General features: G+C 45.7%; 1 protein-coding gene across 4 annotated transcripts in view; it reads left to right on the top strand.

Moving 5' to 3' along the window:
• Window positions 1-3,791: 3,791 nt before the first annotated feature.
• The window catches only part of CRPPA (CDP-L-ribitol pyrophosphorylase A), a 247,301-nt gene continuing 230,043 nt past the window's right edge, over window positions 3,792-21,049 (top strand). For 2 of the 4 annotated variants that reach the window (XM_043966931.1, XM_043966930.1), the window contains exons 1-3: window positions 3,792-4,398; window positions 9,280-9,556; window positions 16,677-16,826. In XM_043966931.1, coding sequence (XP_043822866.1) covers window positions 4,010-4,398; window positions 9,280-9,556; window positions 16,677-16,826 — 816 coding nt within the window. In that variant the 5' untranslated portion in view covers window positions 3,792-4,009. The remainder of the gene's footprint in view (window positions 4,399-9,279; window positions 9,557-16,676; window positions 16,827-21,049) is intronic. The other 2 variants (XM_043966932.1, XM_043966933.1) reach the window with 2 other exon arrangements.

Raw genomic sequence — 21,049 nt, 5'->3', positions numbered from 1 at the left:
AACATATTTATGAATCCCTCATCCCCTAGATCTGGGGGCTTGCTGGTGTGACAAAATAATGGGATTTGGCAGATGGCCAGGGGCCCCACCTGAAGATTGATTTGGAATTGATTGAATTGGGTGAGACTGAGAAACTTACTGAGAACCTACTTAAGAATGAGTAAATTGAGACCACACCTGGCTGGCCCTGAGTGGGGTGTTGTTCTCAGAGGCTGTAGACTATGCCATCAACAGGAAACCACTCTCAACTAATTAGCTTGAAGGACCTCCCCTTTTGGGGAGGGAGACAGGAAGTAGGAAGCTGAGGCTGGCTTGCTGGATCTTGCTCTTTTTGTTCAGGATCCAGTGGAGGGAGAAAAGGAGGGTCCCTCTTTTTGTTCCATACTTTGGCTTGGTGGAAGACAGAGAAAAGGCAGACAGAGAAAAAGAGAAGAAAGTAGATAGAAAGTAGATAGACTTTTCTGGCATTACATGATCCCATGTGTTGTCTTTACTCTTTAATAAATCCTTAAAAGCCTAAACTTTTGCTGAATTTATCAGTAAATCTTAGCCAGTTTCTCCCCCCCCCAAAAGGAAGGGAGGGACCCACATTAGATTTTTTTTGTGGGGGGCAATGAGGGTTAAGTGACTTCCCCAGGGTCACGCAGCTAGTAAGTGTTAGATTTGAACTCAGGTCTTCCTGAATCCAGGGCTGGTGCTTTATCCACTGCACCACCTAGCTGCCCACCCCCCCCCCCCCATTAGATTTTAAACATCACAATGGGGCTCAGGAAAGCTAATGTGTCTGGACAGGGATTAGAAGGGCAATGGCTTTCAGCAGTCTAAAGTGGGGAAAGACAGTTGCAACTAATGCTAGGAAATACTTTCTATCCCTAATATTTTACAGACTTTAATTATCTAAATTATGAATAGCATGTTGGAAGGTGGACTTCTATAACCAACCACATAACATATGCAATTCAGAAACAATAAATGCAGTCATTTTCTTTTTTTAGTTTCTTAGCATCACATGACATCAAAGTTAGTGAATCTTGTGGTCATAGTGACAAATGAAGATCATCCACTAACTTCAAGACAGTAAGCATTTATTAAGCACCTACTGTGTTCTAGACACTTTGTGCTATGTGCTACGGATAAACAGAAATGCAAAAATGTCCCTGCTCAAGAGGAGCTTACAGTCTAATGGGGGAGATAACATGCAAACATATGATACACACGCACACACACACACCCAAAATATGGATTGTCTTGGAGCAAAGGCACTAATATTGAGAAGGACTGGGAAAGGCTTCTTGTAGGAGATGGGATGTTAGCAGAGAAGTGAAGCAAGCCAGGGAAAGCAGGACGTAGATGAAGAGAGGGAGAGCTCTGGGCTTGGGGGACACACATTGGGGAGATGGAGAGTGTTATGGGAAGAACAGCAAGGCCAGTAGCACTGGGTTTCTGAGTATGACATAGAGAATATAATAGAAGGCTGAACAGGTAGGAGGGGGCAGGTTATGAAGTCACTCCTAGAGGTGCTAGGGACCCAGTGGAGCTTATTGACTAAGGGGGTGACATGGTCAGATTTTCACTTTTGGAAGATGAATTTGATAGCTGAGAATGGGATGGGCTGGACTGGGGACAGACTTGAGGCAGAGAGACCAAGGAGCATGCTTTCGTAGTAGTCCAGGCAGGAGGCGATGAGAGCCTGGGCCAGGGTGCTAGCAGTGTGAGATGATAGGAAGAGACACGTATGAGAAATGTTATTAATGTAAAATCCATAGGACTTGGCAATTGATCAAATATGGGAGAATAAGAAAGTGAGGAACCAAGGATGATCCCTCAGTTGTTGAGCTGAATGACAGAGGGGATGGTGGGAGGCTGAATAGGGAAATTAGGAGGATTGGAGGGTGTGAGGAGAGAAGATAATTCAGTTTTGGACATGCTGAGTGTAAGCTAATGCAGTCTGACATGGCCAATAAGGCAGATGGAGATGTAAGAGCGGAGGTCAAGACAGAGATTAAGATTGCATAAATAGATCTGGAAATCATTTCCTGAGAGATGATAATTCAATCCATAGAAACTGAGGAGATCTCAAAAGTAAAGTTATAGAGGGAGAAGGACCAAGACATAGCCTTTGAGGACAGGGACAATCTCGGGGCTCATTTGGGATGAAGATCCAGCAAGAGTCTAAGAAATAGCAGTCAGCAACATCATGAGAAGAGAATACTAAGAAGTTCAGGGTCAAAGGCTGCAGGGAGGTCAGGAAGGGTGAGGATCAAGGAAAGTCCATTAGATTAGTGGACTAAGAGAACGGATAATTTAGGAGACAAGTTTTTGTTGAGTAATAGAGTCAGAAACTGAATTGCAGAGTTACAAGACAGGGAACTAAAGGAGGCACCAAGTGTGGATGGCCTTTCAGAGCAATTTAGCCACAAAAGGGAGAACTATAGGAAGACAGCAGGAATGGATGGATCAAGTGAGGTTTTTGTTTGTTTTCTTAGAATGGGCAAGACATGGAGGTGTTTGTAGGAAACAGGAGAGACTGAAGATAAATGAGGAGCTGATAGAAGAGTTAACTTTAAAACTCAGAAGGTTGATTTCATTAGCTCTACTTATGAACCTGGAAAGCTTTGGTAATTTCATCTTTAATACAAAGAACTTTAAAAATTGACCCAGGACCCCCACATAGTTTTACAGTAAAACTTCTTTCCAACCCAATATACTGGTGTTCTGAATCCTGGGGCAAGTAAGGAATTTGTGTGGTGTAGGGCAGGGGAAGATTAAAACCCTAGCTGCTAAATACCTGTGTGATCTGGCTACTCCAATAGCCCACTCACCATCTGATGCCTTTTTAGACCCTTGCCCTGTGTGTGGTCAAATGTTATCAGAATGTAAGCTCCTCAAGGTTAGGGACTATCTCTTTGTCTTTGTACCTCTAGGACTGTTTAGCTCAGGGTCAGGGACATGCTGGGCCCTTAGCAAATGCTTGCTCATTAATTCAGCCATGCCTTCATTTCCGATCAATAAAGGGAATAGGGTGCTCCAGATGACTTCCAAAGTCTCTAGTTCTTACCCCATGATCCTGTTCCCTGTCTGGGCACTTCTTCCAATCACTCACCAAGCATTTACAAGAGTGACAAGTGAGACAGTCTCCCCCTCAAGGAGATTAAGTTCTAGGGGAGGGGGGAGCCCACAAGTGTATATATAGAAGTAAATATTAAGTCTTGAATGAAATGAATCCATGGTTCAACTCTACTGAAGTGGGCAGCTTCAGGAAATCTTACCATAGAGAACTGGACCTGGAGTCAGGAAGACCTGAGTTCAAATCCAGTTTTAGATACTTACTAGCTGTGTGACATCACTTAACCTCTGTTTGCTGATCTGTAAAATGGGAATAATAGCACCTTTCTCCTGGAGTCCTTGTGAGGATCAAATGAGATAATTATAAAGAGCTTTGCAAACCTTAAAGCGTTATGTAAAAGCTATTATTATCATTATCAGCATCCAGCATCACAGGGTTGTTGGGAGGTCCCATTGCAACACTTGTTCAGCCTGGCACAAGAGAAGGACAGACTTTACTTTTTACACGAGTTAAACCGTGTGTCAGTATTCCCGGGCCTCAGTTTTCTCAATTGTCAAATGATCCTTTTGGACGAGAAGCCCAGTAACCCGATCCCAAGTCTACAGAGAGAGTGAAAGACAAACTAGATACAAAGTATCTTCCGGGGAGAGAGAGTCCCAATGGAGCTGGGGGAGGGGGCCGTTTTCCTTTTAGCTGGGGGTGAATGTGTATGCGGGGAGGGGTCCGGAGCAAAGCAGGCTGGGGCTGCCCACTCCCTGATGGTTCTGTAAGCTGCTCGAGGGGAGAAACTGAGGCTTTCCCGGTATTCCGAGGCCTGAGTCACCGGCCCTCAAACACCCGATGGGGGGGGGGCGGTAAGAGAGGCTCCTTCCTGGACCTTAGCCGGAGGGGGTGTGGTGGGGGTGCAGCTGCAGCCCCCGGCCCTCCCCGCCCACGTCAAGCATGATTGACAGGCCGCGGCTGCAGGCGCAGGCCGGCGGGCGCGAGGAGCTGCTGGGCGTCTCCGTGGGTCACGGCAGCCGGCTCGGGCGGCCGGGGCGCGGGCGGGCGCTTCGGCTGAGCCTCTCCCTTCCCCCACACGATCGACGCGCCATGGAGCGGGGGCCCACGCGGGAGGGAGGGGAGCCAGGGCCCGTGGAGCCTGCGGAGCCCGGCGTGGGCGGCGGCGGGGAGCCGGGCTCGGGCTCCGGCCTCCCGGGGGCCCCCGTGGCCGTGGCGGCCGTGCTGCCGGCGGGGGGCTGCGGGGAGCGGCTGGGCGGGCCCACTCCCAAGCAGTTCTGCCCCGTGCTCGGGAGGCCGCTCATCAGCTACACGGTGCAGGCTCTGCAGAGGTAAGGACGGCGCGAAAAGCGGGGGCGCCGGCGGGGGGGTCGCCCGGGGGCGGGGGCGTGAGTGTCGGCCGGCCTGCCTGCGCGCGTGCGTGAGGGCGGGGCCCCGAGCAGGCGGGGCCCCGCCCTCCCCTCCATGCTCTTTCCTCCCGCCAGTCACGTCTCGAATCCCCCACTCCCTCCTCTGCCCCCACCCCTGCCCGATGGCTCTCCTCCCCCCCACTCCGCCCCGCACCAGTTGTCTCCTGCGGAGCGTGGCGGGGAGGGCGGGGGGTTCCTCTGGGGAGGCGTTCCCAGGGCAAAGAGGAGGAGGACCTGGGTTGACCGTGCGCATGACCGCTCTCAGAGACAAGACACCTGTCCTCCATCAGGACACACCTGGAGGCTATCCCCAGATCTCTGATCTCAGCCTGGGCTCTGTACCAACGGCCTCCGAGATAACGTGTCCCAGGCCCCACCTAAATGGTAGTTTTTGAGCTTTGGATTTTAGCTTTCAGTGTCTCTGATCCTGATGTCCCAGAAAGGCCAGCCCTGGGGTCCCGAAGTCGGCAGCCGCTTCCGAAAGCATCCCGTCTTCTCAATCAGAGCCTGCTTCCTGGAAAGACAAGGCCCAGTGCCTCCTTCCCCCTCCCCCCGCCCGAGTTTTTCTTAATTTACAACAGCAGCACGACATAAAGACGTAATTAATCCAACCCTCCAGCCCAAGTCAGCTCCTCCACCCTCCCGGCCCTAGAACCCAGAGCTGCTGGGTGCAGGGTCGGGATCCCGGAGTATGATCTTTGGCCGCCTTGCTTTGGAGAAATCGGAGAGACCTGGAAAGTTTGATTTGGAAAGAAGACAATGCTGGTAGCAGAATTTGCGTACCTTAGCCTTGTTCATCTGTACAGCACCTACCTCCCAGGGTTGTTGTGAGGCTCAAATAAGAGATTTGTAAAGCATTTAGCACTATGGCTAGCATATAGGCCTGCGCTTGCTCTCTCTCTCATACGCATGGACATACATAGTTATTATTATCATGAATTTAAAACTCAGAATGCAGGGTAGATGATTTTGTAAATGGGTAATCACCATCTTCATAATTAAAAGCTACATTTACAGAGTGATTTAAGGTTTCCAAAGCACATTACATGGCTCATTTTATTTGATCCTCACAACAGCCCAGAGAGGGAAGTGCAATTATCCTTGTGAGAAAACTGGAGGTGAGAAATTTGAAATAATTTGCTCAGGGTCATATCATTAGAAGAGGGTCTAAGGCAAGATTTGAACTCAGATCTTCCTGACTCCATGTTCAGTGTTCTATCCACTGCTGCCATGAGGTGATGAGAAAAAGTGGCATTATTTAATTCCTGTTATTTCCATCTTTATTAAAGGAGCATGGTCTTCAAACCAGACAACATAAAATTAGCCTTAGGAAGAGCATATTAAAGCATAATGTGACTCCTTGGTCTCAATTTACAGTGGCATCCTGGATCCTAAGAGGCTGTCTGGTCACCTCTCTATTCAGGGTTCTTGGGTAATTTGCGGGGGCTTCTAATCTTTCTCCCCTCTTCCCTTCCCATAGCTAGTAAGTCTCGGTGGCAGATTAGAACTCAGTTTCTCCTGACTCTAGGGCTGTTTCCTCTGTCTGCTGCACTACCTAGCTGCCTGGCTTCTAAGATTTCTAATGCCCTTGCTCACTTACTGCTGCTGGTATGACCTCTTCCTCTTGGATTATCAATTGATATCAGTCAGCTGTACTTCATTTGCTTTTAGAAACGGGTATTTATTAAGGTGGTATAGGAGGATAGTTGGTACAAAACATTTCTCTAAACTGGGGTTCCAGGATATGCAGAGTCAAGGGCAAAGTGGGTTCAAGCTTAGAGAGCTGATGCCAAAGGGGTAGCTCTGAGCTCTTATTTTCTCTCCTTCATAGGGTATTCACAGTATTCTTGTTAGGCCTGATGTGCTGAGTGCTGGGCCTCAGGGTCATCCTTACACAGACCTGATGCATGTTTTCTCTGTCTCTGTCTCTGTCTCTCTGTCTCTCTGTCTCTCTGTCTCTCTGTCTCTCTCTCTCTCTCACTCTCTTTCTCACTCTCTCTCTCTCTCTCTCACTCTCTTTCTCACTCTCTCTCTCTCTCTCACTCACTCACTCACTCACACACAGCCATTGGCCAGGGCTGCTGTGGCCATGCAGTTGGGAAGTCCAAATCTTCTGACCTTTCCAAGTTTGCAAAGCTATCACCTGACTCAGGAAGGAGAGATCAGAAGCTCTTCTGTTTCTCCCCTCCCCAGCCTCTTCTCAAGGGTTAAACCAGATTTGCTCATGTTCTGACCTGGTTGGCTCTTTTTGTCCAAGTCTCACAGGATGTGACTGACTCTTTAGCCAATTAGAATATGTGAATATACTTTCTCATTTTATTCAATGGCCTTCACTCCTTCCAAACTGATGAATGACTTTCCACAAATATATTTTAATGCCTCTGATTTCCTGATTCACTAGAGCTGTTCTCACCTGATACAAATTAATGTGTGGGTGGGTGAGGGTGTGACTGATTCTGACATGTCCTCCTTTACAAAGTGGGCCATGGGATAAAATGAGAAACCTGGAAGGTTGACCTGCTTTGAGGGCAGTTTCCTCCTTTGTCTTTTTAAAAGTTTTGTTTATCCCTTTTGGTTTTGTGTCTCAGCCATTTTTGGGTCTATCCCCCTTCACCACTGAACAGTCTCATAGCAAAGAAGAATATTTAGGCAAAACTAGTGTCCCATCTGACTGGGGATGCAACATGCCATACCCATAGTCCCCAGTCCTTCCAAGAAGAGAAACATGGGCATCATTGTCTGTGCCAGCCCCAAGATGGCTCATTCAGTTTAGCCTGGCTCCTCTGCCTTTATGTGAATCATGCCCATGTCTTTCTCTCCACTGCTAACTATTCTTGTCCATCTGGTTCTCTGAATTCCTTATATTTGTCACATCTCAGGGCACAATTGAATTTCTGAACAGCCCCATCACAATTCAGGGGGTTTCCAATTTGGTTCCAGTTTAGGACTCTCACAAAAAGTGTTTTTATGAACATCTGCCAGGGAAGTTGTGTTCTCCTCCCTTGTCTTTGACTCCCAAGGGTACTGTTTCGTAACAGCATTGCTCGGCCAAAGGGTAGGCACAATCTACTTACTGTTTACACATAATGAAACAGGAAGGTCATCTTAGTGGATAGAATGAACACTGGGTTTAGAGTCAGGAAGATTTGTGTTCAAGTCATGCCTGAGTTACTGGCTATGTGATCCTGGGCAAGTCATTGGACTGCCTGCCTCAGTTTCCTCATCTGTAAAATGGGAAAACTAACCTGTATAAACCTTAAAGTCCTATAGAAATACTAGCCGCCACCACTATTACTATTGCTGCTGCTGCTGCAACTACTACTGCTACTACTACTGTACTCATAGGAAAGCTGATGATTACAGAGACTTACTAAGCTCACAGTACCCATCCACAGTTAATTGAAAGTGAGAAGAGGGAAAGTGAGACAGGCTTCCTGCAGGTATCATCTGAATGAAAACCCTGTATGTAGTACATGGTTTATTACCTTTTTTTCTAGGAGGTTGTAAATGCTCAGACCTGAATGAAATAATCCATAGAAAGACTTTTTGCAAAATTGAAAGCCATTGGCAAACACCCATCATTACTGTTCCTTTTCCTAGCCTTTGCTAGACATGCAAGCCATTATGGTTGCCTTCAAAGTGTGGTGGGGAAGGAATAGAGTCTGAACTTTTACCAGGGCCTTGGATGAGGTGGTTGCCAGGCAGAAGGATATCCTGTCCTCTAGGGAAAATGCTCCGTGTTCCTAGGACTGGGCTCATGGTTTATACCAAATTTTCTTTGTTCCCGCCCAGTTTGATAAGTGCCTCCTTCCTTCCATTGATTATTTATTCATTCAACAATTGACTGTGATGGGTCAGATCATTCCCCTCTGAAGACCCATCATTGTGGCCTGTCAGTCCCTTGATGGGCAGAGATTTTAGCAGGTTTGTCTGTTAAAATGAATCAGCAGGGCTTGCATTTTACTTGCTCTGTGATGGTAGGGGCTAAGTCCTTTTTATTTTCATGTTAGTAATATTTCACTCACTATCGAGCACATAAGAAAAACTCAATTTATTGAATGGCTTTTATTGCTGTGATTATAGTTATTGCACGTTCTCCTGCTTCTCCTTACTTTGATTTGTGTCAGTGCACATTCCTCACCTACAATTTGTTCATCCATCTCCCAAGCAATGGGCATTTCCTTTGTTTCTGGTTCTTTGCTACCACAAAAGGTGCTCCTAGGAATCGTTTGGCATCAGTTGGACTTTTCTGTCTTTGACGTCCTTGTGCTATACTCCCAGTAGCGGGCTCTCTGAGTCAAAGGATACAGACAACTTAACTCTTCTAGTTAAGTTCACAGGTAACAGCCTAATGACTGCCGTTCAACTTGAAAGTCCTGAGCCTGTGTGTGCAGTCTATGTGTCTGGTCAACTTGTTTCTCTGGGTCATGGAGAATTCATCTGATACTCTTGGCCATCCAGCTCCTTCCTTCCTTTCACTTGCCCTCAATTAATTAAATGGAGTGCGGTATCCCCCTTTCATGACTCCCCCTCTGTGGCAGAGGCCTCTGAAAAATAGCTAGCTTCTATATGAGGCTTTGAGGTCTGTAAAGCGCTTTGCCTTTGCCTTCTCATTTGGATTAAGATGCAGGCAGAAGAGGGAGGTCAGGGAGCAGAAGGGTATTGGAGTCAACATCATGTAGACAGCTTCAGAGTTTGGATGAATATGGTCAATCATTTCACTCAGTGATCCTTGTATAACTTTGCTTGTGCCTCTGAAGACCCACTCGTCTGTAATGCGTCTTCTTGTTTTCTTTCTTTTAGGGTGAGCTGGATAAAAGACATCGTAGTGGCTGTGACTGGTGAGAACATGGACAGGATGAAGGCCATAGTCCAGCGGTACCAACATCAGCGAGTCACCCTGGTTGAAGCTGGCACTACCCGCCACCAGTCCATTTTCAATGGGCTGAAGGCCTTGGCAGGAGACCACCCCCATTGCAAGCTTCCCACCCCCACGGTTGTGATCATCCATGATGCTGTAAGGCCTTTTGTAGAGGAGGATGTTCTCTTGAGAGTGGTCACCGCTGCGAAAGATCACGGGGTATGTATCTGTGTCCTAGTCTGGTGGGATGATTTTAGGACAGAAGAATTAGAAGAAATGTTCAATGCTAAAAGCCATATGCACGTTATCTGGGGCGAGTCCCATGTCCCCTCTTGGCCTTAGTCCTCTCCCTAGGTTTAGAATGAGGGCATGGGACTGAGTGGCCTTTGAAGGTCTTTCCAGCCTCACATATGTGATCCTAACATAGGGAGGGATGAAAACCACTTGTTCTTCTCCTTGCCCAGTCACTTATCTTGGACAGCTCCATTTCCTCATGTTAATCAAAGTGGCCTAATAGGATTGTCACAGTGTACGTCTGTTGTGAGTAAAGTCCATAAATTATGCCTGAAGGAGTTCTCTGAAACTGTTCCTGATTCCATTAAGAAGGTTGATTCATCGTTTCTTAGGCAGATCAAGCTTCTGAACTCTGGGCGCATCTTGAAATGTTTCCTTTGATTGCTTGAGCTCCCACTCAAGGTCCCCAGTGACCATCTCCTGCCAATAGGTTAAGCACATGCTCCCTCCAATGCCTCTGAACAATAACGACAATAAAAGATGGAAATAATTAGTGGAAAATTCTGTTAGTAATTCAACTCTTTCCTTCTAGTTGAATGGACAATTCCCCATGTGTCCTGTGCTACTGATTGCTAAGTGACACAGAGGGAGGGGAATGGTGAGAATTGCAGACCCAGCTCATGATGGTGCAAGGCTCAGTGTTTCTCTTGGTTCCTTGTCCAGGACTCTTGCCCCCAGGTCACTTCACTCTTATCCTCTGCTCTTCATCTAAGCTCTATCCAAAGGTTGATTTTTAGACAAAGGGTTCATTAGAATAAGTCAGTCAACAAGCATTTATAAAGTATGTACATGGTGCCAGGCACTGTGCTAAGTGCTGGGATACAAAGAGTAGAAAAGGACAGTCCCTGGTCTCCAGGAGCTCACAACATAACGGGGGAGGAGCCTGTAAGCCCCTCTCCACACACAAGCTACACACAGGCTAAATTGGAGCTAATCAGCAGAGGGAGGGCTATAACGCTAAGTGCTATTGCAAAGGCTCCCTGAGCCCAGAAGCATTTGGATCATCTCCACAGACCAGCACAGGAGGTCATGGCCCCTGCTGGACTTGGATGAGTGAGTTTAAAGAGAGAAAGAGGCAGGTAGTGCAGGGGTCCCTACAATTAGAATGGGGTGACGTGGGTTTGGATCAGAGTCGGGAGGGAACATAGAGGGAACAGTCATCCCCTTTGCAATGTCTCCAGTAACTGGCTATCCAGTGGTTTGCATGCAGCCAATCCTGTGACTTTGGGAAAGTCATCAACATTGAATGTTCTCTTCTGTAAAGAAGGTCATTCCCCTCTCCGGGCCTCTGTTTCCTCATTTGTAAATTGAAGGGGTTGGCTGGATGGCTTCTCAATTCCCTCCAGCTCTAATTTCTGACACTGTAGCTTCCCAACTTGTCCCCGAGTAAGCAGCTGGGACTCTTTTGGACTTAGTTTCCTCATTTTCCCATTGAGGGGATGAGTTGTCACCTGGAAGAGGACTTGGACTTGTTCTCTGTGGTACCAAAGGGAAAAACTAGGAGCAGATGGAAATCATTAAATAATTCATAGCAAGACAACTTCCCAATGATCAGTGCAATCCCAAGGGACGGTGTATCGCCTGCAGAGCTAGCCGACTTCTAAGATAGTATTTGTAAAGCATTTCGCACATTGCTTGGCACATAGTAGGTACTTTATAAATGTTTAGTGACATTATTATTGCTATTATTCTTTCTTCTCTTAAGAGGTCTTTGATGGAAGGCTTCATGACAACTAATTGGTTGTATTGTAGGGGAGATCCTTGTTCAGTTGACCTTGAAGACCCCCTGAGGTCCCTGCCCACGTGGAAGATCCATGATTCTGGGACTGGATGCCCAAAGGTCCCTTTTAATGCTAATAAATTGTGCCTATAGTTATGCCTGTCATAGCTTTTGGTGAAGTCCTGGCCAGATCATTATAGGGAGGTATATTCTAATTAGAAATGAAAGCTCTGCAGAATCAGGCATAGCCCTTAATTGGAATCAAGAGAGTAGAAGATAAATTCCCAAGTGTCTTAGGGACTTGGGATGAGGCCGTGCGTGGCCTTGAGTCAGGAGGTCTGGATTCTTCCTGTGGTCCTGCTGCTCTCCATCATGTGACCTCAGGTAAACCATTATTTCTCCTTTGGCCTTGGTTTGCTTGTTCATAAAATGGGTTGATGTGGGTAGAGAACTGGCATAGGCAGTCTCCACATCTCTTCTAGATGCCACATTTTGTGAGTGAGTTTGAGTAGTCTGCAAGTCTAGTATCAGCCAGGCCTGTGACCTGGCTGCCCAAACGGAGAATGCAATTTTAGGTGGCCTGGATAGAAGAGAGGTCACAGTCTTTCACTATTTTGTGCTGGCCAGCACACATCTGTAATATCAGTCAGATTTCTTGTTTTCCTCTCTACTGCATTTTCTCAAGTAGATCACAGCAAGGCAAATGGCCATGTTCTCCTTAGCTTGGCTGAGTCTATCCCAGCTTCTCCTTGGGCTGGTCTGAGACCCCCATTGGTGTGCAGTTTGACCATGGGACAAAAGGCTGAACAATCTGGGAACCTGAGGGCCCGAGCTTCAGGGTTGATTCTGTTCTCAGAACACGAAGCTGTAGTTACAATGGGGCCATTGGAAAACCTGGAAGAGCTGGGAATTCCCCGAGAAGCCCCAGAACCAACATAGTCTACCAAGGGCTAGCAGCCACTTATAAGATAAGATAGAAATTGCACCAACTGCTTGTTAGTAAAGCAAAGACAGGGTGGTCTAGTGGACAGAGACTGGTTTTGGAGCAAGGAAAACCTGGGTTCAAGTCTTACCTCTGACTCATGTGGCTGTAAGACTCTGGGCAAGTCACTTCTCAGGCAATTCGGTAGGATTGTAAATTGCCAGCCTGCATTGATAGTGGGCATCTTCTCATCCAGTACTTTTGTATGAAATTACAGGACCAGTCCCTAGGCATTCCCTATCCCTATCAATGTAATATGGGAAAGAAAGCACATGGTGCTGATTTACTTATCTAGGTGTGATAAAATAGAAGCTCTTTTAGGGCAGGGCCACTTTTTGTTTTGCCTTTTTGGGCCTATTGCTTAGCCCAGGACGGGCCACATGCATCACCCTGATGAATGTGTGTTCCATAAAATTGCACTGTTGACTTGGCATGTTATTATCTCTCAGGGCAAGAAACTCCATTATATCTACAATGCTCTAAATAACAGCTCATGTCCCTTTGAAGCAAGTTAGGAGGACAATGGAATAGTAGTAGATTTTCTTTTCTTTTCTCCTGAAGGAAAATATAGTTAATAAAAAGGTAGCTCATATCTACCTCCTGAGAGAAAATCTACTCTGAATGCAGATTGGAGGATACTCCGAAAGCTTTTCCCCTTTTTCTTTTTTTTTGGGGGGGGAGGTGTGTTTTGTTTTGCAACATGGCTAATCTGGAAATAGGTTTTTCATGGTTTCATATGTATAATCCTATATTACTTGCCTTCTCAAGGGGTGGTGGAGAGTTGGGAGGGAGGGAGAGAATTTAGAACTCAAAATTTAAAAAAAGATTAAAACATTTTTATATGTGATTTAGAAATATTTAACAAAATAAAAAAATTTGGTAGCTTAACCCTTCCCCATATTTTCAGATCTCTGCTCAGCCATCGATGGCTCACACTGGGCAGCCTTATTACTCTGTTGAAGGTGCTTTTAATGAATGGAATTTCCATACAGTTTGTTATTCAGAGAAGATGATGAAACTCTGCCACTGAAAATGGGAGATATTTTAATCCTGTAATTACTAGTGATTGTTTTAGCTTTGGAGATGCCAATCTATAAACTTTGGTTAAGTAGTCTTTTTGGTTTGTTGTTGTTGTTGTTGTTGAGGCAATGGGGGTTAAGTAACTTGCCCAGGGTCACACAGCTAGTAAGTGTTAGTGTCTGAGGTGGGATTTGAACTCAGGTCTTCCTGACTCCAGGGCCGGTGCTCTATCCACTGCGCCACCTAGCTGCCCCTAAGTAGTATTTCAGTGAAGAGAATCCAGCATGTTGAGATGGTGATTATGAGGTGGGAGGCCTTCTTCTGTGGGCTATCATAATTAACAGAATCGTGGGCGTCTTGGAGGGAGAGCTACATGTTGGTACATGCAAGAGATATCATTGCTTCAGATTGTTCAGATTTCGGATATGGATGGTTAAAGGTAGATGTCCTTCATCTCATAGGCTGTGATAACTTCCCTTGCTTTGATTTGGAAATATCTGAAGAGAAGACAGTAGTCATTGAGATTCTAAGCTTCTGAACTTGGAATCCACTCATCTTGATAATTTCCCAAGGACACCTTACTAATAACTTGTCAGAAATCTAGTGTATGATAAAAATTTCAACTGGTGATGAGATGGAAAAGGAGACGTGCATTTTTGGACATTGCTTATGTTGAAGTCTTTTCTTTTTTTGGCTCAGTGCTGCACCTTTTTTTGCAAGGCACCTTGGTAAAATAGTTAATATTTATGTCTTATCAATTTAGCTCAGAGTGAGTCCAGAGGAACAGAGATCATGGGACTGATGATTTTGAGCTGGAAGTGACCTTGGAAGTCATTTAGTTCAATAATCCCATTGGCAGTCTTCCTGAATGTCTGTTGAAGCATGTATAAATGGACTACCCTTCCATGAGGGATTCCAAGCCCCAGGGAGTTCCTGTGAATGAAGGACCCCTCAGTCATATAGCTCTAGGTTTCTTTCTTTCTTTCTTTCTTTCTTTCTTTCTTTCTTTCTTTCTTTCTTTCTTTCTTTCTTTCTTTCTTTCTTTCTTTCTTTCTTTCTTTCTTTCTTTCTTTCTTTCTTTCTTTCTTTCTTTCTTTCTTTCTTTCTTTCTTTCTTTCTTTCTTTCTTTCTTTCTTTCTTTCTTTTCCTTCCTTCCTTCCTTCCTTCCTTCCTTCCTTCCTTCCTTCCTTCCTTCCTTCCTTCCTTCCTTCCTTCCTTCCTTCCTTCCTTCCTTCCTTTTGCTGGTCAACGAAATAGACTGCTTTCCTTTGTCCATGCCATAGAATGATGCTTTTAAAGTTGGCCACAGTAGTATCACTTTTATCCCTTAAAAACATAGTATTTTTTTTATGACGCCCACCAAATTTGAGTACTGTCATACAGTTCTTTTACCTTTTCTGGGTATACAAATTTAGAAAGGATACATGGAATCAGAATTTTTTACCTGTGCCTTCCTCTCCTGTCAACAGCATTTATTCAACAAACATAAGGACAGTGCATACTGTGTGGCAGGCACCCCACCAGGAGCCCACCTTACTGTATTTGTATAGGACTTTATCATTTTCGGGGGGAGCTAGGTGGTGAATTGGATAGAGTACTGGGCTTGGAATCAGGAAGACTCCTCCTCCTGAGTTTAAATCTGGCCTCAGACACAGACTAGCCATGTGAGCTCATCAGGCATACCCTGTGTGCCTCAATTTCTGCATCCATAAACTGAACTGAAGAAGGAAATGGCAAACCACTCCAGTATCTTTGCCAAACAAACCCAAATGAGGTCACGGAGAGTCAGACATGAGTAAACACCAACAACACATTTGTGCTGCTGTTTCAATATACTGTCACAGTCAAGGTTTCAGCTAGTGATCACTCTTAGTAGTCATAACTAAATGATAGTATGTTTGAATTTCCCATAAGAATGATATTTCTGTTTCTAAGTCCTTACCCACAATCCGATTGCATCTACTTAGAAAAACAAAAATTGTTTCCATATCCACAGTTAAGAACAGTTCCAATTCATGAATCTGCTAATTGTTATTTCTTCTTCAATATCTTTCCCTGTGTTTGGCTGCTGGCTGGAATAGTGCCTCATCTTGGATTAGGTCAGGCAGTCTTAGACCCACCAGACTATGTTTAATTGATGAAAAGCTCAAAGAACCTTATGTGGAGGCAGACCATGCAGTAAAGTCTTGCCTGCTGAGGAGACTTTGACATGGAGCTTCAATATCTGTGCATGTTTACCATTGGAATTGGGAAGCTGCACACTCAGGTCAGAGGAAGTGGGAGGGAAAAGTGGGATGGTACAGTGGAGAGGACTCCACTCTGGAATCATAGGTTTTGCCTAGTTTCTGATGATCAGCTCTTGGTTGAGTTCCTTCATCTTTCTAGGACTCAAACTGCTCCATCTGCCAAAGGGGAGGGTCAGACAAGAGGCTCATGGGAGGCAATGCAGGCTAGTAGGGAGTTACAGCTTTGGGGGAGGGGGAGGACCTCCTTTCAAATCTTACCTGACAGTTACTGTTTGGGACCTCGAGCAAGTCCTCTTACTTTCTGGTCCTTAGTATCTTCCTCTGTAAAATGAGAGGGTTAGACTTTCCCACACCTGATGTCTCTCCCATTTGGCTCTGCCTCTCCCTTCCTTCACAGGCAGAATGTGGGTGGGTAGATGTGATCGACCTCATGTCTTCCAAAAGAGGAAGGGTTGATGCATATGTTAGTGAGGCACCAGAATGGTGGTAGTTAGGGGGAGCTTTGCTCAAGGAGGGGCTGCCTGCCTCGAGGAGAGGAAGGACCAAGGAAATGCCTACAAAAATTTGGCTTTTCATAGAAAGTGGAGCGAGGTGTGGAGGCAGACAAAGCTTCATGTCACTGTTGATTCTCGTTGCAGGGACTTAAAGGATGTGTTGTAAATTTACTTAATTACACAATGTGTCAAAGAAGTTTTGTAAAGGGCACATTAGTTCCCTCTTGCTTTTGTTAAGAGCTCTGTCCACAATGCACTGAGGCTTTTCCCCAGCACTTCTTTCTTTCTCATCAATGAACAACGCAGCCTCCTCAGGGAGTGGACTTTTTAATGGTCACTGGTTATAAATGCTAAACCTGGAATGGAAAAGCTTTTCTCCCTTTTCAGTACTGGATGTCCCCACTGTGGGGCTGCCTCCTAGGTCTTGCTGATAGGTCCCTTAGCCAATATTTCTTTGAGGAAGCCTGCTAGAAGGACACCAAGTTCAAGTTGGTCATCCGTGACATCAGGAGTGCAGATGTTTTCTTTCCTAAGCTCTTGAGGTACAAAGCATGACTTGCTGCTTTCTCCTTTTATTCCACAGGCATCGGGAGCAATCCGACCTCTTGTGTCTACAGTCATTACTCCATCTGCAGATGGTTGTTTGGACCAGTCATTAGAACGAGCCAAGCACCGAGCCAGTGAAATGCCACAGGCTTTCCTGTTTGATGTCATCTACAGAGCTTATTGTCAGGTGAGAACCGAAGGCTTCCACGGCCATCTGCTTGGGGTTTCATCTTGCTGAAGAAAACTTCATTAAAAATAAACAACAGACTTTGCTCTCTTGAGCAAAAATTGGCAAAACATGTGGGAGCTGAGATGGTTTTTTACAATAGGTTACCTTTATGTTCTTTATTGATGAAAATATATGGTTTTACCCTAGACCTTTAAAGATAAATCTTATCTCTCCAAAGTTGCCAGTGATCTTAGTTGCCAAATCCAATGGCCTTTTCTCAATCCTCATTCCCTTTGACTTTGCTGCAACCTGTGACACTATTGATCACTATCTTCTCCTTAATACTCTCTTTACTCTAGGTTTTCAGAACTCCTCCCCTCCCCCTCAGTTCTCCTCCTATGTCTCTGACTGCTCCTGGAAGTTGGAACAACTTAGTGCTTATGCATACCCAACCAGACATGGCTGGTGATGAGAAATCTCTATCAGGAATCATGATTAGAGCTGTCCAGGGCTGGAGAGAGCCAAGGTACAGAGCAGGGGGAGTATAATTGGGCCATCCAAGAGAGTTTTCTTTCGAGAGAGGTGACTGGTAAGAGAGAAGGTTGAGGAGGGACAGTGGTATCAGATTGAGGAAGGCCAACAAAGGCATTTTGGCCTCAAAACACTGAAGGGACTCCATGATCCTTTCCTTCAGGGTTCAGCTGAAACATGGATGCAGGAAACCCTTGTAATAAATACACATTGTCAAGCACAACAGATATTTGACTTGTCCTAAAATGTATTCTGCAGGCTCACCTCATCTAGAGGTGGGCAACAGCTTGCGATGACTGCAAGAAGGACCAATGAATGGGCCTCTGGAATACTGTTTGGTTATTGTTGTTAGGACCAGAATTCTCTTTAGAACTTTAAAAGTGCTTGCCTTTGCAAGGTTAAGTAATATCGACTTTGAATATGAGGAAAGGTAGGTTGGAGCAGGGTAGGAAAGTTTTAAACATAGAGTGGACGAGTTCATTGTATTGAATTCTTGAAGTAAGAAGGATCCACTTGAGCATCTGGCTGGAGGAGTATCACAGTCATGTCTACACTTTAGGAAGATGCCTTTGGCCTGTTTATGGAAGATGGACTGTAGTGGGAGAGATGGGTTTTCCCTAGAATGTAATCACTTTGAGGGCAGATACTGTTTCATATGTATTGTTTTGTATCCTCAGCACTAACAGTGCTTAGTCAATGGTTATTGTTGGCCTGAATATTACCTTGAGGCTTTCTAAATAGGCAGCACCTTGTCTAGGGAGGTATAGCACGACCATATCATTAGCTTTCCTCTGGAAGCTGCCTGAGTGTGTGTGGGGCCATTGTGGTTCCAAGCTGCAGAGGATCTGGAAGGGTGGCTGGGAGTCCTTGGCTACTACCAGTCCCGTTGGCATTGTGGATGGTCTCCTGGGAGCATCTGTGAACCCACTTGGGTACCAAAAGGTAAGATAGAGGGTGAGGCTCCTTTTTCTGGAAGGTCAACAGGTTTATTACACTTAGAGTGAATCTTCTGCCTGAGCTGATGGGGGCAACTGAGAGCAAGATGAGAAGGGGGAGGAAATGTTCCTTCAAATCCTCAGAAGCTCAGCTTAAAGGGGTGTTTGAGAAATCCTAAGTGTACAAAGCAGCCAAAGAGCAGGCTTTCAGAACACAGGCAGTCCAGGCATTATTGACCAGCAGGCTCCTGATGCCTGTTCTGGGACATCTCAGTCTGTAGCTGGACACAGGAGAAGTGGCCGTGCCTATGACAAGTCTGGATAGGCAGTGTTGTGTCTGACTCTTAGTGACCCCATTTGGGGTTTTCTTGGTAGAGATACAGGACTGGTTTGCCATTTCCTTCTCCAGCTCATTTTACAGATGAGGAAACTGAGGCAAACAAGGTTAAGCGAATTGCCCAAGGGCACATAGCTAGGAAGTATTCGAGACTGAATCTGAATTCGGAGAGATGAGTCTTCCTGACTCCAGGCCAGGTGTTCTAACCACTGTCCTATCTAGCTGTCCTAGACAGTGCAGAGGAGCAGAAGCTGCAAGTCATATGCTTGGGCCTGAAAACGAAGAAAACTAAACCCACAAACCAAAGAAAGAGAGCCCGTGTTTGAACCGATTCCATGAATGAATAGCAGTTTTAAAACTTTTAGTAAGATTCAGGCAAAAAGACTATGGCAAGGTACCAGAGGCGTTGTTCACTGTGACCAAGTTGGATTTATGCCAGGGAAGGTTCAACATGATCCATCATATCAAAAACCAGAGGTGGAAATTATGGCCAAATAATTGACCAGAAGAAATATGAGAAAACATCATGGAGAGAAGACACATAAAGGAAAAAGACCAGGTTTTGAGGCTTCTCGTCATGGTATCTCCTGACCACTCAACAATGAGACGCTGGCCTGGTTTCTGGGGTAAAAGAAGGGTGTGGTGTTCTTTCTGCAAAGCAGATCTCGAACAAGAGACTTAGTTTTCTATGAAGATAGGGGTGGTCTTTGCTAGCAGGACCCCAATGCAAAGCCTCTTGCCAGTTGGCTTTCCCTTCTAGGTCTCTGTCCCCACTTCTGATGCCGGCCACAGAGCAGAGGATGGTGAGGCACGATGTGACCTGGGCCATCAGAGCTGCAGAAAGCAGGAGGTGGACAGGGATTTCTTTGGGCTCCCAAATGCCTTCTGTGTGTGCGCCTGGCCATAATGGGATGGGCGTGGCCATAGATACCTTTCTGATTGGTGGAAGGACCGCTGTCCAGAAAGAAACCCTAGGGGATTCCTTAAGAAGTTTCTTTCTATTCAAGGAGAAAGGGCAAAAACCAGATTTTTTCTTTCTTTCAAACATACACAAATAAAACAAAAAACAAAAGGATCTCTCCACTTCTTAGAGATTCCTATCACTTAAGCCTCTGGGTAAAGGAACATAATAACCACAGAATTAAAGGATTAGGGCACAGGAACTGGCATTCATATACCATAGCCTGCCCACACCCCATGTACAGGGGGCAAAACTCAATGATTGTTTGAACAAACGGAGCCTCTATCTCGTCTTGCTGCCAACGCATTTGGGCTTTCTTTGACATAAAGACAGGAAACCCATTGAAAAGATGGGGAAAGGAGGGGTTGGACCACATGCCCTCCAAAGTCCTTTCTAGCTCTGAAGCCATGAGCCTATGAACTTCTTAGGAATAATGACTGTTTTGTCTTCACATACCCACAAAGCAGAGAGACTTTCAGAATAACAATGAGGAGCAGTGATCTCTATCCCCACCCCTTCCCCTAGAGATCCATTCTCCTCTGAATTAGCGCCTCACTGGCCCCTTCCCCTTTCACCAGAGACATTCAGGGCAGACTCCTTCCTTTGGTAGGGAAGTGGAAGAATGGAGGAGGCCTGGGAGAGTGATGAGGATGGGATGGGATGGCTTCCCCTGAGTCTGAGCCTGCTAAGAAGAGATCTGGAGGGATCCTGCCTCTCACTTCTTTCAATGAATTGCATTACTGTTTGTTCTCAGAGCTAGTATTTCTTCTCTTAGGGGGATACTACATGATGAATGATGGAATGAGTGTAGGAACCCTGATTACGCACTTATTTGGCAAGTGCTATGCTAAGCACTGGGATAGAAAAAGAAAAACCTGGCCAGTCCCTGCACTCGAGAGGCCCTAACTATAATTGTCACACGCAGCACTTGTCAATTTGAGCAGCAAGAGGACATCAACAATAAAGATAGAGACAAAAGGAAAGTGTGAGGGAGAACTGAGGCAAGAAACAGGGATGGGAGGAGTGTCCACTTAAATGGGGAAAGGGTGATGGAATGCCTAGGAAATAGAAGGAATGCATGAAGATGGACAGTATTGTCTTCATTTTACAAATGGGGAAACTGTGTCTCTTAGAGGCCAAGTGACTTACTCATGGTCACTCTGCTCTTCTTTGTGGGAGAATTAGAATCCAGGTCTCCCATTTCCAAGACTGGCCCTCTTTCCACCATGCCATAGTGCCCAGAGCAGGAGAGTCTCCAACAATGAAGACTTGCCTTTGTGGTGCTTTGAATATTTGGATGTTTCCTGTCAAGTCAGTCATCCTGCAGGTTGAATACTACAAGTGAGATACGATAGGAATCACTCTTTTAGTCCCATGATGCAGACATGGTTGATGACAGTTTAGGAAACTCTCTTGCCCCCCCACCCCTTTTCTCCATTCTTTTCTTCTGCCATGTCAGTCTCTCCCCCTCCCCTTC

Source organism: Dromiciops gliroides, chromosome 5 (assembly GCF_019393635.1).
Source record: "Dromiciops gliroides isolate mDroGli1 chromosome 5, mDroGli1.pri, whole genome shotgun sequence".
NCBI lineage: Eukaryota > Metazoa > Chordata > Mammalia > Microbiotheria > Microbiotheriidae > Dromiciops > Dromiciops gliroides.
This window is presented reverse-complemented; position numbering and strand designations above follow the sequence as displayed.